Source organism: Mustela nivalis (assembly GCF_964662115.1).
Source record: "Mustela nivalis genome assembly, chromosome: 16".
Classification (NCBI taxonomy): Eukaryota; Metazoa; Chordata; class Mammalia; order Carnivora; family Mustelidae; genus Mustela; species Mustela nivalis.
Genome location: NC_139035.1, coordinates 55,130,791 through 55,146,917, shown reverse-complemented (window position 1 = coordinate 55,146,917; position 16,127 = coordinate 55,130,791). Strand labels below are relative to the sequence as shown.

General features: G+C 47.2%; 1 protein-coding gene and 1 long non-coding RNA gene across 5 annotated transcripts in view; both read left to right on the top strand.

Annotated features, from left to right (window-relative positions):
- The window catches only part of LOC309850194, a 28,132-nt gene extending 20,017 nt beyond the window's left edge, over nt 1-8,115 (top strand). For both annotated transcript variants that reach the window (XR_014304125.1, XR_014304126.1), the window contains 3 exons: nt 5,274-5,347; nt 6,879-6,947; nt 7,630-8,115. This is a non-coding gene — a long non-coding RNA (uncharacterized lncRNA). The remainder of the gene's footprint in view (nt 1-5,273; nt 5,348-6,878; nt 6,948-7,629) is intronic.
- Nucleotides 8,116-12,134: 4,019 nt separating this feature from the next.
- Nucleotides 12,135-16,127, top strand: part of ESRRG (estrogen related receptor gamma) — a 621,316-nt gene continuing 617,323 nt past the window's right edge. For all 3 annotated transcript variants that reach the window (XM_082703835.1, XM_082703840.1, XM_082703828.1), the window contains exon 1: nt 12,135-12,212. In XM_082703835.1, coding sequence (XP_082559961.1) covers nt 12,211-12,212 — 2 coding nt within the window. In that variant the 5' untranslated portion in view covers nt 12,135-12,210. The remainder of the gene's footprint in view (nt 12,213-16,127) is intronic.

The window sequence follows — 16,127 nt, the reverse complement described above, 5'->3', positions numbered from 1 at the left end:
TCTTTTTTTCCCTAGTTTCCCTAGCTTCCTAAGGTGGAAGCTTGATTAATTTTAGATCTTTCTTCTTTTCTATTACATTCATTCAGTGCTATAAATTTCCCTCTAAGTGATGCTCTTGCCAAATCTCACAAATTTTGATGAACTGTACTTTCATTTTTTTTTTAAAGATTTTATTTATTTATTTGAGAGAGAGACAGTGAGAGAGAACATGAATGAGGAGAAGGTCAGAGAGAGAAGTAGACTCCCCGTGGAGCTGGGAGCCCGATGCGGGACTCGATGCCGGGACTCCGGGATCATGACCTGAGCCGAAGTCAGTCGTCCCATGTACTTTCATTTTTATTTAGTTCAAAATCTCTTTTAATTTGTCTTGAGCTTTCTTCTTTGATTTATGAGTTATTGAGAAGAGTGTTTTTAATCTCCAAGTATTTTGGAATTTCCCAGCTATATTTTTGTGATTGATTTCTTGTTTAATCCTATTGTGATCTGAATAGACATACATAATTTCTTTTCTTTTAAATTTGTTGTGTTTTATGATTCAGAATGGGGCCTATCTTGGTGAATGTTCCATATGAATTTAAGAAGTTAATCTCTCTTTTAAATACATAAATCTTTAAAAAAAAGAATATTATGCTCTTTATCATTACATAATGTTGTTCTTTATCCCTGACAAGTTTCCTTGTTCTGCTTTATCTGAAATTAATATGGCCACTCCCATTTTCTTTTAATTAGTGTTAGCATGGTATATTTTCCTCCATCCCTTTACTTTCAATTAATGAGTGACTTAATATTTAAAGTGGGTTCCGTGTAGATAACATAGTTAAACCTTGTTTTTTGATCTACTTTGACAACCTTTGTCTTTTATTTGGTATATTTAAAGCATGGGTGTTTAAAGTGATTATTGATATAGTTAAATTACTATCTACTATATATGTTACTGTTTTCTATTTGTTGTTCTTATTCTTTGTCCCTTTTTTTGTCTTCTATAATTTTTTGTTTTTGTTATTTTAATTGAGCATTTTATGTTATTCCATTTCCTCTCATTTCATAGCACATCAATTATGCATATTGTTTTACTGTTTTATTTTTAAGTGGCTGCCTTAGAGTTTGGAATATATATTTTCAACTAATCAATATATATATATATTTTCAACTAAATATATATTGAATATATATTTTCAACTAATCCAAGTCCATTTTCAAATAACACTATAGCATGGTTAGTGCAAGTACATTACAATTACAAAATAATTCCATTTCCTCCCTCCTGTTCTTTAGATCATTTTTTCATTCATTTTCATTTATATATAAACTATAATCATCGAATGTATTACTGCTTTTATTATCTTGAATAAGTTGATATCGCTTAGATCAATTAGGAACAATAAAAATAAATGTTTTTATTTTATACTCACTATTCCTCCTCTAAAGCTCTTCCTTTCTTTATGTAGATCCAAGTTCCTGACTTACATCATTTTTCTTTTCTCTAAAGAACTTAACATTTCTTGCAAGTGTACTGGCAACAAATTCCTTCAATTTCGTTTGTCTAAGAAAGTCTTTATTACACCCTCATTTTAGAAGAATAATTTCAAAGGGTACAGAATTCTAGGTTGGTAGTTTTTTTCTCAATGCATTAAATATTTCACTCCACTCTTTTTTTGTTTGCATGGTTTCTGAGGAGACATCATATGTAATTTTTGTTTGTTCCCCTATATGTAAGATTTTGTTCTGGCTTCTTTCAAGATTTTTTTCTTTATCTTTGATTTTCTAAAGTTTGAATATGATCTATCTAGTGTAGTCTCTTTTTGACGTTTATCCTACTTGGTGTTCCTTGAGCTTTCTAGATCTGTGGTTTGATGTCTGACATCAATTGTGAGAAATTCTCAGTCATTACTGTTTCAAATATTGCTTCTGTTCTTTCATTCTTTCCTCTTACGGTATTCTGATTGTAAGTATTACAACTTGTAGTTGTCCCACAGTTCCTGGATGTTTTATTCTATTTTTTTTCTTCTCATGCTCTCAGTTTTCTAAGTTTTTATGGTCACATTCTCAACTCAGAGATTCTTTCTTCAGCTGTGTCCAGTTTCCTAGTGAGACCATCAAAGGCATTTTTCATTTCTCTTAGTCTTTTTCTAGTATTTCTTTTTTATTTTTTCTTAGAACTTCTATATCTCTGTTTACATTACCCCTTTGCTCTTGCATGCTATCTACTTTTACCGTTAAAGCCCTTATCATATTAATCATATGTATTTTTTAAATTCCTGGTCTACTAATTCCAAAATTCCTGCCATATCTCACTGGTTCTAATGCTTGTTTAGTCTCTTTAAACTGTGCTTACTGCTTTTCAGTATGCCTTATAATTTTTGTTGGGAGATGGACACGATATACTGGGCAAAGGAAACTGTAGTCAATAGGTCTTTAGTAATGTAATTTAGTAATTTAGTAATATGATGGTAAGGTGTCTGGATGCTGGACACGTTCTATAGTGTTATGATTAGATCACAGTGTTTTAATATGTGCATTTCACCAGTGCGTCTCAGTGTCATCCCCTTAGGTGGGACATAATGGCTAGAGGGGGCTGGAGTTTGGTATTTCCCTTTCCTCAAGTAGGTTAGGCTCTGTTAAGCCCAAGTAGGTTAGGCTCTGGCAAAATAGTTTCTCCTGAGATTAGGCTTTGTGAAAAAACAAACACACAAAAAAACCACATACAAAAAAACAAAAGACATAAAGTTGCTTTTTTTTTTTTTAAGATTTTATTTATTTATTTGACAGAGAGAGATCACAAGTAGGCAGAGAGGCAGGCAGAGAGAGGAGGAAGCAGGCTCCCTGCTAAGCAGAGAGCCCAATGTGTCATGCTCCATCCCAGGACTCTGGGATCATGACCTGAGCTGAAGGCAGAGGCTTTAACCCATTGAATCACCCAGGCGCCCCCGAAAGACATAGAAAAATTAGTTTCTTTTCCCCTCCTCCTGCCAGAAGTCTGAGGAGTTTTACCTGATATTCACAGTGAGGTGTACAGTTCCTCAAAATAAAAGCCACAGAAGGATGGGGTCCCATCTGTAATGAGCTCCTGTCAGAGTTCTGAGCTCTCACATCTGTCCACACTGAGCCTCTGGCAATTTCTCAGTTGCAGTTGCTGTTTTCCTACCCCAGGACTGGTTCCCAAGGAGGTTTTCACACTTGGGATTTTGTTGCCATAGGTTGTGATGGTTTGTTTTCATCTGTCTGTCTTTCCAATTTGGGGGGTAGAAATTTTGCCCTGTGACCTCACTTCTCTGGTGGATGTAAATAAGATTGTTCAGTTTTTCACTTGTTAGAGTGGCAACATCTGAGCTCCTTACATGCCAGACTACAATCATTGGCTTTCGAATATCCATATTACGTAGTTCATACTACTATGAATAAATGGCTGTAGAATTAAATACTGACTTAACAAGACTTATCTCCGCTTTTTGATTTAGATCTGCTGAATCAAGGTGATCTGTTGTCATGGTCTCCCATTTATCTTAGCCATCGTGTTTCAAAGAGCCTATGATAGTGTGTCCTGTGACAAGGAAAGGCTTAGAGAAAGAAATAGAATGATTTTGAAAACATAACCAAGAGCTGAATGGATAGACAAATAAGTAATTCTTCCAGATCCCCTGTATCCCAAAGTCTATTGACACTATTAATGCATCGAGAAATGTTTAATGTCAAAATACAATCTGAAAGCAAACAAATTCTTTCTTCATCTTAAAACGAATATACACTGAAGCGGTAGCATCTGCTCTCTAAGAGTTTTAAATGACGCACCAATACCTGAGAGGTAGTGTTCTTCATCCTAGCAAAGCTCTCCTTGTAGCCTTTGCCAGGTCTTTTTGCTCCCTGTTCCTGTTCTCTAATAAATCTTGCCAAAGACATTTCATCGGATTGTAGACACGTGTCCCATAGATTCCGTACTTGATGCTGTAAAGAAGATGTATACTTTAAAAAATAAGTATTTGGGGGGCTCCTGGGTGGCTCAGTGGGTTAAAGCCTCTGCTTTCAGCTCAGGTCAGGATCCCAGAGTCCTGGGATCCAGCCCTGCATTGAGCATCATCGGGCTCTCTGCTCAGCGGGGAGCTTGCTTCCTCCTCTCTCTGCCTGCCTCTCTGCCTACTTGTGATCTCTCTCTGTCAAATAAATAAAATCTTAAAAAAAGAAAAAGAAAAAGAAAAAGAAAATAAATAAATAAATGCTTTTCTCTGGTTCAGGCAAATTTATCTGCATTCTTTTTTGTTCCTTTTGTCACCTCTGGGACATAACTGTCCAGGGCTGGTTAGAGTTGGGAGTGTAACACGCAACCCCTGATCATAGTTAGCCACAGAATTAATTCCGGCCCATGTTCTAAACAACTAAACTTACCAGTTCTAATAATTGGTTGTTCTAGTTATCACTAAAATAATTAATTGAACAAAATAATGCAGCTGGTTAATTTTCCATTATATAATACCAAGCAACTGTTTTTACTTTCATCCACATGATAGTAAATTACTGTTTTAAAGTTGAATAGTTTAAAAAAAAAAAAAAAAGCCCAACAACTTTTGTGCAATGGAAGGCAGAAGAAGTTTGTTCTGTGATACTTATCTAGTATTCAATTGAATGGCGGAGATCTTAGCTACCTTTTGGTTAGGTCAAGCCAATGCACTAGTGTTATTTGCAAACATCTGGAAACAAGACATAAAAATAGATTATTATTTAGGCTCATGCATATTTATGTGTCATTGTGCATACCCACTCGTACAGTAGTGCATATTAGTTCCAAGTATTTTAGGAAAAAAAAATGTGACATCATTTTATTAATTTTTGTCATTTCCTTTTTCCTCTAAATATCTTCTCTCATGACCAAAAAAGCTACAACAAAGGGAGAAAAAAAACCCAATACCTCCAGTAGGATATCTTAATTGGCCGTACGAATTCCTAAGGATTATTATCTTTTTTACTGTGTGTGTGTGTGTGTGTGTGTGTGTGTGTGAAGATTTTTTGTTCACTTTGTAATATACCTGTAATACACTAATACTTTAAAAATTTGAGCATGGCTAGTCTCAAACAATTCCACAAAACACTGAGTGTGAGCTGATAGGAAGTGATTTTTAAAAATGTGCTTCGGTTAGTATCTTGGTTTGGGTCTATATGCTTCCTAGTCACCCTGACTCAATAACTACAATTTAAAGGTACAGTTTTCTTTTTTTAATAAGTCGGCTGTGCTACTGAACGGAAGCAGACCAAATACAAATTCAGTTTCCTTCTGATTTCAGTTTGACATGGTGGTTCCTGTTGTTTACAGATCACTGGAATTCAGAGAGAATCAGACATATGAAACAAAGTTCAGGTAGGATTAGATGCCAACCGTTGCTGCAGATATCATACAGTGGCCTTTGTACAGCTCATACAGTGTCTGAAGGAGCACACATTTTTTTAGATCTGCTCTTGTGGTCTCTGATGCCATTAGTACACAGTAGTGTGGAAAGGTCTTAGCTATCCTGATATTCAAAAATATTACCTCTGTCAAGTATCAAGAATGAAAACTAATGCATTTATGGCAAATGTACCTGATAAAAAGTTTCTCTGTTAAGTCACAAAGCAAACTAGCAGAGGAATGTTGATTACAACACAGTTTTCATAAATACAGAGTTGAATAGCCAAGGCCCCTTTCTTTGGATAATTTTTATTATGTTTTATTCCCAGTTGATCCATCTTAAAGGTTAAAAAATGTAACCAGGGAGTAAGATACTTCAGATACTCCAAAGTCCTCAAAAAAACAAGTTGCTGTAGGCCAATTAGGTGCTGAGGGCCCGAAGGACTCAGGAACACTCATATATCTTTAAAGTCTATATGGTTCTCCTATAAGCCACTTACCAGCTTCCTCTGAGAAAGACAGAAGGGGAAAAAAAGATAAATGCTCCCAGGATCTGATGATATAACACCGTGCAGCTGCTAATGCATATGGATGTGTCATGCAAATGTCCCCAGCAGAAACACATTCTTTAGTTTAAACCTGCAACCATATTCAGCAGTAAAAGAGTTTCCAAATCAAACTGCTGACTCCCTTTTTTTCCCTCTTATCAAAACACACCAGCGTACATCTTACCAGGCAGAGTAAATCAAAAGAACCAGCTGGGGTAACCAACTCTTGTTTTTTCCCTGGATGTCAGGTGTGTGCTGCAATTTTGCAGACCAATTTGTGAGCTGAAATAAGTAGCTGTGGTCCACTAAAACTCAAAAATAAAGCCATTTGGGTAATGCTTGTGCTAACTTTTCAGAGGCCTTTTCTCTGCAAAGAGACATTGTAATTTACCAGTTGTAAATTACCAACTGATATATATATATATATATATATATATATATATATATACTTTTTTTTTTCCTCCTGACTAAAGATGTGCTCTGATTATGCCTTTAATCTTTATCTGAATATAAAGAGATCTGGAGGAACTCAGGAATTACTGAGTAACAGAACTTTGCTCTGTCTTTATCTTCTCTATTTTGTCAGTTTTAAGTTTTTGCAGATTCCCTGATAAATTGATGGGCAAAGTAGATTCCAGGGAAGGACACAAAAAGGAGAATAAGAATGGGGGGGGGGGAGAAAAGAAGTGGAAGGAATTTGGGGAGCAATCTCATCACATTAAATTTTGCAAAGCATCGACATAGAGCATACAGCCATGAATTTATTGCGACATATACTTCTGCTCGCGCTGGTACTACATATTTATTGAAAAGTTCTGTATTGGGGAATGAAAAATGTCAAACAAGAAACTTCAACTGTTACCTGGAGGGGACGTTAAACGGTAACTTGGGAGCGATTCGCTCCAACTTTTTTATGGCTGGGAGAAGGAATACCGCTTTGACATTTTTTTTTATAGGGATGTATGCTGCAGCTAAGCACTTGGAAGAGCGAGTCCGTGGAGATTAGATGCGGAAAAAGAAAATGAGTACGTATCTGGGGATTAACCCGCATTTGTGCTCTACGGGGAAGCCGGCGAGGCACTCACTTTGAAGGCACCAGTCCAGTGAGACGCCATCCATTCTGAATGAAATTACTCAGGGTGAAATTGCATGTTTCTGCAGGTGGCATCGTCGGGGAGCGTTCCGGGTTTCCTCCTCCCTCCAGCCGGGATGTGACTGGCCTGGCTAGAAGATCACCCCGGAACACTCTAGACTCGGCCACTGGGCCTAGAGCCCAACACTAGCCATAGATTCCCTTCTGCTTCCTGCCTGCAGTGCGCTCCAGGCAGGGGGGACCCCTATTCCCGGTCCCCAGACCCAGGGCCTGCGAGAGTTTGCGGTTTTCCTTCCGGGAGCCCGTGGCGCAGGGGAGGAGGTTGGAAGCAGGAAGGCCAGAACCACAAAAGGCAGCCGTTGGCCGGGTCCCTCCTGCCACCAGGCTTCTTGGCCACCGCTTCTCTTCATTCACAGAGAACTTGGACCATTTAAAGAACTCAGGCTCCATCTCAGCTCAGACCCAATAAGCCCAGGTTAGGCTGATTAGAAATGATTCCAGAGTCTTTCCCTTCCATCCTCCTAAGTTCCCCGCCCAGGGTCAAGTCACATTAAAGGATATAAGATGCCTGCTTCTGGAGCCGGTCACTCACTCCTTTTTCTTTGTTTTCCTAGAGGGAAGGCGAGAAAATGTTAGCTGGAAGAGAGCGAGCGCTTGCAATCTGCACCCCCTCCCGCCCCTCGATGCAGGCAATTCCTCGCACGCACCTGGCGGCGCGGGCCGAGCGGCTTCCGCGCGGCTAATATACATATTTCGAGGGGGAGGCTGGGCGGCTGCTTCTTCGCCGGGTCAATGTGTTAATTAAAAGTTGGTCCGAGTTGGTCAGCACGCAGTCCCAGATGTGCTTAACAGCATGCAATTAACACATAAGGCAAATCTTTTTGAAGATACCAGAATTGAAAACCCCCCAAAGAAACCCCACCCCGCCCCCGCCCTTCACGTGAAATAGCAATGGCAAATAAGGGAAAAGTCATTAAAAGACGTAATTAAATGTGGGCCGCCGTTCTTGGAGGGGGTCGGGGTGGAAAAAAAAAATTCCCTAAATCTGTATTTTTCAAAAATAAATAGCAAATTGATTTCTTTTTTTCTTTCTTTCCTTTTTTTTTTTTTTTTTTTTTTCCTGCAGGACGTGCAGGCCCGAGATCGTTTCCCTCCGTTCCCACCCCATGTATATTAAACAGCCGGCGAGCGGCGGCCGCGCGGCGCGGTGACCTAGCAGGCGCCCGGAGTCCCCGGCCTCTGCGCGGGTCCGCGCGCAGCCGCCGCCGCTGCCGCGGGCGACTGCAGAGGGGCCTCCCGCAGCCAGATTGGTTTCTACATCCAGGGATAATTACCGCAATCTCACTTGCCTAGCGTCCTTAATATTTTCAAAAAGTGCAGGGAGGAGCGTGTGTGTATGTGTGTGTGTGCGTGTGCGCGCGCGCGCGTGTGTTGTGATAGAGTCATTCTAGATAGAATTTATGAAAAGTTAAAAGTATCGGTGGAGACAATATCATCATCGCCCCCAGCGGAGAAGCCGGTCGGATTCCCGTCGCCCAAGGCCGCTTCTGCCAGTTCACGCCTGCCCGCAGTTTTCTACCTTGTTTAGCCCATGCACAGAGTTCTCGGGCCTCCACGAGCCAGTTTGTTTCTATTTGTCTTTTAATTCCAGCTTTCTCAGGCAAAATTTAAAAAAAAAATTCTTTTGCCACCTCTCAGAGGCAAACAAAGACCCCGATCGGTTACCCCCCCCCCATTCTCTCCACACACATTCACACGGGCACGCGCTTGCGCGCGCGCGCACACGCAGGCATACACACACACACATACACACCACTTTGCAACTTCCTCGCGTCCCCCGTCTTGCGGAAGCCAGAAGAGGACTTGGTGCCCAGTTGGGCACATGGGCGCCACACCAAGCCTTCGGCCAATTTCTTGGTTATCATTTTAGCCTTGTCACTTAGGACGGCTTGGTTTCAGGGATGGTATGTGATTCCATCACCAACACCCCCCTTAAGGGTAGCGGGGTAGTCATTCTAACCAAATAATCATATGTGTCGTATCGGAAGGGCGTGCCTTATTGATGACACCTAATGAAGCAAATAATGGATTTGCAGTATCTTAGCTATTCATCTGGTCCCTCTAGAAACCTGGGTGTTAGGGGGCGATGGATAGTGATGGATGGAGAGAAAGAGAGAGCAAAAGAGGGGAGGGTAGAGGGGGAGAGAAGGGGTCGGCTACAGATCCTTGGAAACGGATCAGATTTGTTGAATGTCAGCTTGAAGAAGGCAGTCTGAACCATGATTTAAACACGGGCAGGATCATTGTTAACTAGTGTCCAACGACTGCCCCCCACCCCCACTCTGCCTTCCTGCCGCTCCCTTCTTTTCTCCCTTTTGTAGGATACAGAAGGTGAATAATGAAACCATTTTGCTAATAGTTTATGAGCCATGAGATTGGAAATGTATATGGATAGACCGGAGCACCAGACTAAAATCATTTGAAAGAAGCGTGAGGCTTGGCAGGGAAAGAAAGCCGCGGTGTCCTCTCTCCCCAGCCCGGAGCGGAATGGGACGGATGAAGTGGCCTCGTGCCTCTCCGCTCCATCCGAGGGCAGCGGCTTGGCCCGTCCTCCCGCCAGCCCCTTCCTCTCCTCCTCTCCCCGAGGGGCTGGAGCGGGAGGGAGATGAATTGGGGCGATGGCAAGATAGCGCGAGCGGGAGATAATCGTTATCACCAGGATTTTTCTTCCAGTGATGGGCTCTAAAAAGATCTATCACACTGGGCAGCTTTCCCCGAGGCAGAAAACAATAGACGTGAACTTCGCGCTGAACACAGCCACGGGACTGCAGCTTGTGCGTCTATCTTTTCTGTCTCCATAGGGCCTGTTCCTCTAGTACGAACCCCCAGAACCTTCGAGAAAAGCCGCAAGCACTCATTGACCTCCACACTCGGCCCGCAAGGAAGTTTCCTTGCGGAGTTAACCGGCAGGGTTAGGGGAGGTCCGGGTGGGGTGAAAGGTAAGGCGCTGGCCTGGACTCTGTCTTCCCAGCCCACAAAGGTGCCGCGAAATCTGGGCATATACTCGAAGCCAGTTCGAAACAGTGGCCCAAGCCAATGGCCCGCGATCTCCCCATATCTGGCCCAGCGTCCCGGAAGGCGAGCGCGCGCGGATAGAGCGGGGGCGGGCTCCGCTAGAGGCAGGGGCTCCAGGCCGGGCTCCCCAGCCCGGGCAGCAACTGGAGCTGGGAGGTTGGGACAGGTACGTAGCAAGGGGAGCGCAAGCCAGGCTGGAGTGCCTCGGGACACCCGGGCTCCATCCAGCTCCGTCTGGGAGCACCTTCAAGTGCGCTTCAGGCCGGGTCCTGGGGGAAGCGCGCCTTCTGCCCGAGCGCCCGCCGCGCGGGCTTGGAGGCGGTGGGGGGGGCTGGCACTGTCTGGCGGGCCCGCTTGCGTGGACTCGGGGGCGGTGAGCACACCCCGCCGGGTGAGTGGCTGGTGCAACCCCTTAGCGCCTCTGCTTTTCCCCTCTCCTTCCAAACCGGGCTGGTTTCCGGGAAAAACAAAATAACTTTTCCGTTTATGGGGCGGTAATAGGTGGGAAGTGGTGTTGGAAGAAGCGCGTATGGGGCAGCAACGCCCCCACACCAACTGCCTCGGAAACCCTCTCTGATTTTCTCCTAGGAGTGAGGGGTAGAGGTTAGGCATTTGACATTTCCGTTAACAGGGGGCGGGATGGTGGTGTGGGACTGGGGTAGGCAATGTAAAGAAGAAGCAGCACCGTTCGCCGGCTCCCTCCTCCCAGCTGGAGGCCGCTTTTAGGCCCATTACGCGGGCTTGGCCCCCGCTCCACAGGCCTTGCGTGAACCGAGCCTCCGAAGGGGATCAGTGCAACCTCCTTTCACCTGCGGGGCCTCACCTGCAGCGCCCTCAATTTCCCCAACCCACATTCCCGCCCCAATGGATACCCTACTGACTGTGGTTCGTGTGAAACATCCAGGAAAATTTTAGTGAGCAACCTCCCGAACTAGAGAGTTTGGAGTGGAGAGGCAGTGTCTGCTGTGCTCGGGGTTTTGTTTTCGAAGAAGCACCTGAAAGAAAATGAAAATCGAACTAACCCAATCACCATTGGCAATCCGGCCTTGGCGCAAGGAAAGGGGGCGGGCGGACGGCTAGTGGTGCTCAAGACTCCGGGTGAAATAGATCTCTTCCGGTCGGCAGGTGTGAGCGGGCTCGGCGAAAAGGCGTCCGGCCCCGGGGAGCTAGCGAGCCAGACCCTGGGGCACCAGCCGGCAGGACACGCTTCTCCGAGAGCTTGCGGCCCCCAAGGCAAGCAGGGACTTAACTCCGGCGTGCGCCTTCGCTCTCCCGGCCCCGTCAGGGCCGAGGGTTCAAGTAAAGTTGCTGAGAGGGGGTTTGCTAGCACTAGAGGTTTATTGTTCCCTGGGAAAGGAAATCTGCACTCTAGGAACTCCTTTGTGCCTTCTGGACTCACCCTTTCGCACTCCCCTCCCAAACTCGGGATAACCTAAATTCCCGTCGCGGCGTCAGAGGAAACCCCCAAATGCTGGCAGTTTTCTGCTTTCCCTCTGTGGCTGCAGTAATCCCCGGGGAATCCCGGCTCCGTGTTCCCCTCCCCCTCCCCGCTTCTACAGCCAACCCCTAGCAGCTCCGCTTGCCTGGGCCTTTGCGCTTCCTAGCAGGGACCTTCAGTGCCCTGCCGGGGGTAGGGGGGTGCGGAGGGGTAGGGAGGGGACGAAGCTGCAAAGGTGGGCGGAAGGGAGGTTCAAAGAGGCGGAGTGCCCCCTCTGCAAAAATATCAAAACTACCGCAAATTCTCATAAAATTAAATTCCACCTCCTTTCCGAATCTGTCCCTTCCCAAATCCTGCCTACAGAGTGGCGGGAGGGGTGGTCGGGTCGTCCCCGGAAAGGGGGGTCGTGCGCAAATTTACGCCCGCTACTCTCATTTGTTAGTAGATTCGGTCTAAAAGTTCTCTATTTATAAGCTACACGCGGCCGCCGCGATCCCTGCGCCCACTTTCCTGCGCTAAGTGCGAGAGGTCCCCGCGGCGCCGAACGGCCCGTCTCGATTGTGTCCCGTGATTTGTTTTGTTTTTGTTTCTGCCCTCAAACCGCAGGCAGCCGGGGAGCGGATCTCGGGGAGCCCAGAAACCACCCACTCGCAGTAGTTGAGAGCGGCTCTGCGGTCCGACCATGTGAGTCCACGCTTGACCCCGCTGGGCGCGCGGGTGGCAGACGCGGGGGAGGCGCTGCGGTTCTGCCGCGGCGCCCGCGCCCCTGGGGCTGTCCTCCACGTCTGCCCCTGACCCTGCGACCTCCAGCTCCTCTCTGCGCCCTCTCCCCCTTGGATTTCTCCCTTCTTATTCTCTCTTTCCGCGCATCTCTGACTTTGCCCTGCTCTCAACTTCCAGCTGAGTTTGGATGTGGGCACAAAAAGAGACAGGGCTGGCCTTTACGTGGGAGGCGGGGTGGGCTGGGCGTGTGTGTTTCAGAAAGAAGGAAATTGTGTGGAGCTGAGGGTGGGGGAGGGGCGCGATGGAGCGGGCCTGGAGTAGGGCCCGCGCGCTGGGGGAGGGGTCTAAGAGCGTTTGGATCGCGACCTTTCCTTCCGCTGTGGCACCGATCGCGGGATGGGAACCAAGTGCTCTGGCAGCCTCGCCATTTGGGACCCTGCCTCCGCAATGCAGGGACGGATGTCTTAATTAAAATCTCGGAATCGCCCCGGTAAAAAGGAGGGAACGACGTGGGTACAGGATGAGCCTAGCCGGGAAATAGGGTCAGAGTCCGTTCCCTAAATTCCAGGTGGCACTGGGCGCCGCGATGCCTTTTTCCCCCAGCGGCTGCGGACTGGACTCGCTTGCGCAGATAGCAAAGGCGCAAGGAGATCACGACGGTCTGTGGGCCTTTCCCTTGTCCTCTTTTTATTAATGCTGGAGCCTCGGACGATGCTCCGGTGTTTTAGAGCTGAGACGTCAAGAGGGCGGGGAGCGGGACCGGCGGGAGCGTTCCCCGAGTCCCGGGCGGGAGGAGCGCTCGGCGCGCGTTTATGGCGCGGGGAAGGGCTGCGCGCACAGAGCAGCGGCCAGGCCGGCTTCCTCGCAGGCGCGCGGCGGCAGGCGTGAGACTCGCGCACCGCAGGTCGGACTGCCCTTCCCTCTTGGAACCGAGACACGACATTGGGGGTGGGGGCGGGGATGGAGGAGGTTGTGACTGAAAATAACCCGGGACTCGGATCCGCTTGGCCCAAGGACAGAGCCCCAGAACGGGGTGGGGAGGAGTTGGAAACCTGCGAGGGGAGAACTGAGGCCTCGCCTCTCTTGCGCCCGCGCGCAGGGCCCTGTGCCCTCGCGGGCTTAACTTCTTACCCGCCTCCAATTTCTGCTCCCACAGTGTATGTCACACTTGGAATCCCCCTATGGCCACATCTCCAAAGCGCCCGGTCTGCCGTGTGGATAGACTGGTGGGGACCGAAGAGCCAGGACAGGGCTGTGGCAGTGCCCTGGAGAGGGGGACCTCACTGTCCGGTGCGTGCGCACCCTGAGCTCCCCGTCACAGACACGGAGGAAGGGTCTCCTCCCAGCCGGCGCATCCCTGACTTCCTCCCGCGCTGGCACTGCAGGGACAGTCTGGTTCAGACAGGACGGGGACCGCCCGTAGCTGGCTCAGAGCTGCGGAGATTCCCACCCCCGGGCCCGCCCAAAACAGCTTGCAGAAGCCTAAGGGCCAAGTCAGAAGCAGAAGCAGCTTTCTGCTACAGTCCCTGGGCCGCATTCAGGGGTATGGGTAGATACCAAACTTCGTGCAACTTTGTCGCAGAAACTAGTGACAGGGTCCTGGATTGGGGGAGGTGTGACGTGTTAGAGTATGCCCCCCCCCCCCGCCCCACTTCCCTCATTCCCAGACTGTAAATACCACTCAGCTCTCCTATCCCGCATTTGCCTGGGCCTCTACTTTCTTGCCTATGTCCTAAGAGAAAGACGGGAGGAAGGAGAGAAGGACACCAAAGAAAGGTGGAAGTTAGGAGCAAATGAGACAAGAGATGCGCTAAAGGGAAAGGTATGCCAACAAGAGTGACTGCAACTAGCTGTTTTTTCCCCTTGTCTCCTTTGAAAAGAACGGGGCGCGTTTCTACAGCGCTGGCGTTAGCCCAAGACAATAAGCCCCCAGCCCAGGGTCTCTGGCAGTGACCTCTGGTCTCCCCGTGACTGACTTGAGCTTCTCAGCCTCCCCAGCGCTTGGTCCTCAGACACATTCTGAGCCCCTGTCCCCAGTGTTCTAGGACACGCCTCAGAAGCTGAGTCAAGATGGAAAAGGCCAAGATTGCTCTGTCCCACCCCGGCCATTCTTCTTGGGCATAGAATCAGGGGCCTGAAGGTGGACGCGGCGTGCCAGGCTCCAGGACTGCGCAGTGAGAAGAGTGCTGGCCTAGAGCATTTTGCTGTTAGGAATTGTGGGAACCCGGAGGGCTTTTGGGGGTCTGATGGGATCTTAGAACTTGGCAGCTTCCTGGGTTAGGGAAGTCAAATAAACTTGCCCCAAGCTCTGGGTTAGCTCTTTCCTCCCGCTGCTGTGTGGCAGGATCTTAGTTCTCTCCTGGCTTCTGGTTCTTTTCTGGCCCAGCTCTTCTGTGCTTTGCCTCTGTGGCCTCCAGGCCCCCTGGGCCCTTTCCCCCTGGCTGGGACCCTGGATAAGAAGGACCCCAAATCCTCTACCACAGTGTGAGTAAAGAGGACAGTCCACCATCCGGACAAAAGTAGAGAGTAAACTGTGTATGGGAGGAGGTGAAGGCTGAGCAGGAGGAGGCATGCCTGTTTCCAAAGGTACTAGTGAAGAGAAGAAATCCCATTCCTCCCAAATAGCTTACTTTTCAAGGAACTCTGGAAAGTGGCAGAATGAGGAACTGACCTCTTTAAATTCTTTGGGTCTGTGACCAGTAAGCCTTGAGAAAAGGCCATAAGAAGGAAACAATACACTAGGGTTTGGCAGAGGTGACCACCTCTGCCCCACCCCCCAGCCGACAGTCCCTAAATGATGTTTTCCTAGTGCCATGAGTGGCTCTGTCCCAAGGGTGAGAAGATCAACCCGAACCCCTTTCAGACCCAGAGAGTGTTCTGAGCCCTAAAACTTTGAGCTGCTCTTGTGCCAATCCCTGTCTCCTTCGGCCTCACCCTTAATCCCTTGGCTACCATCCCGGTCTCTCTACAGTGAAGCTGGGTCATCTGGGGACTCCCGTGCTGTAGTTGTCCCTCTCCCTTTCCCTAGCCAGAGCTTTGACTCGAAACAAAATTTACTGTGCTAGGTGTATGTGGTTGGATGAAGGCAGTGGCCCCTTTTCCTAAAAGCTGGAGCAACCCCTTTCCCTGTCATCCTGAACAATCTTTCTTGGGTGCGAGGCCCCGGGGACTCCAGCTATGGGGGTAATTCCTGGCCTCTCTGTTCTCCCTTATAGAGAGACTTCTTTTCCTAAAAAGTGAGAGTTTAGAGGAGCCGAGTACTGTCTCCTTCAGGATTCCGTTTGATTATTAAATTTACACAAATCTGGGGAAAGGTCCGAGGCCTGAGAGAAAAATGGAGAAGGGGAATTCTGGAGAACAGAAAGAAGACCTGAGCGACTCTTTCTGACAAGGAATTTCCATTAACTCAGCGCTTTCCTTTTCTGTCTCACCTGTTTAGCTTCATTCCTCCCCCTTATGTGAAGAAATAGAACTCTTAGCTTAGGTGACTTTGGGCTGAATGTTCAGATGTATGCTGTGGCTGAGTGTTTTTAAAATTTGATCACTGAGTCCCTAATGCCACCTGCAAAGTCTTCTGTGCACTCTTCTGTCTCACTTAATTTTGACCTAAAATATAAGCATTTTTTTTTTTTCAATCGCATTCTTGTTCACCTTCAACAGGTTGGTTTTAGTTTCTGTGTTTCTCAAATTTCCTTGCAATAACATTACATGAACCAGATTTGTTCAGCTTCTGTGAGACAGGATTATTCTCACCACAATTCTCTAGGTAGTTCTGGTTAAAACTGCCTTTGCTTTTCACCTCAGTGAGACACCTACTTGAGATGAAAGTGATTTTCTTTGTTTTAACTTGAATTATTCAACTGCTTGCTCTGTTTT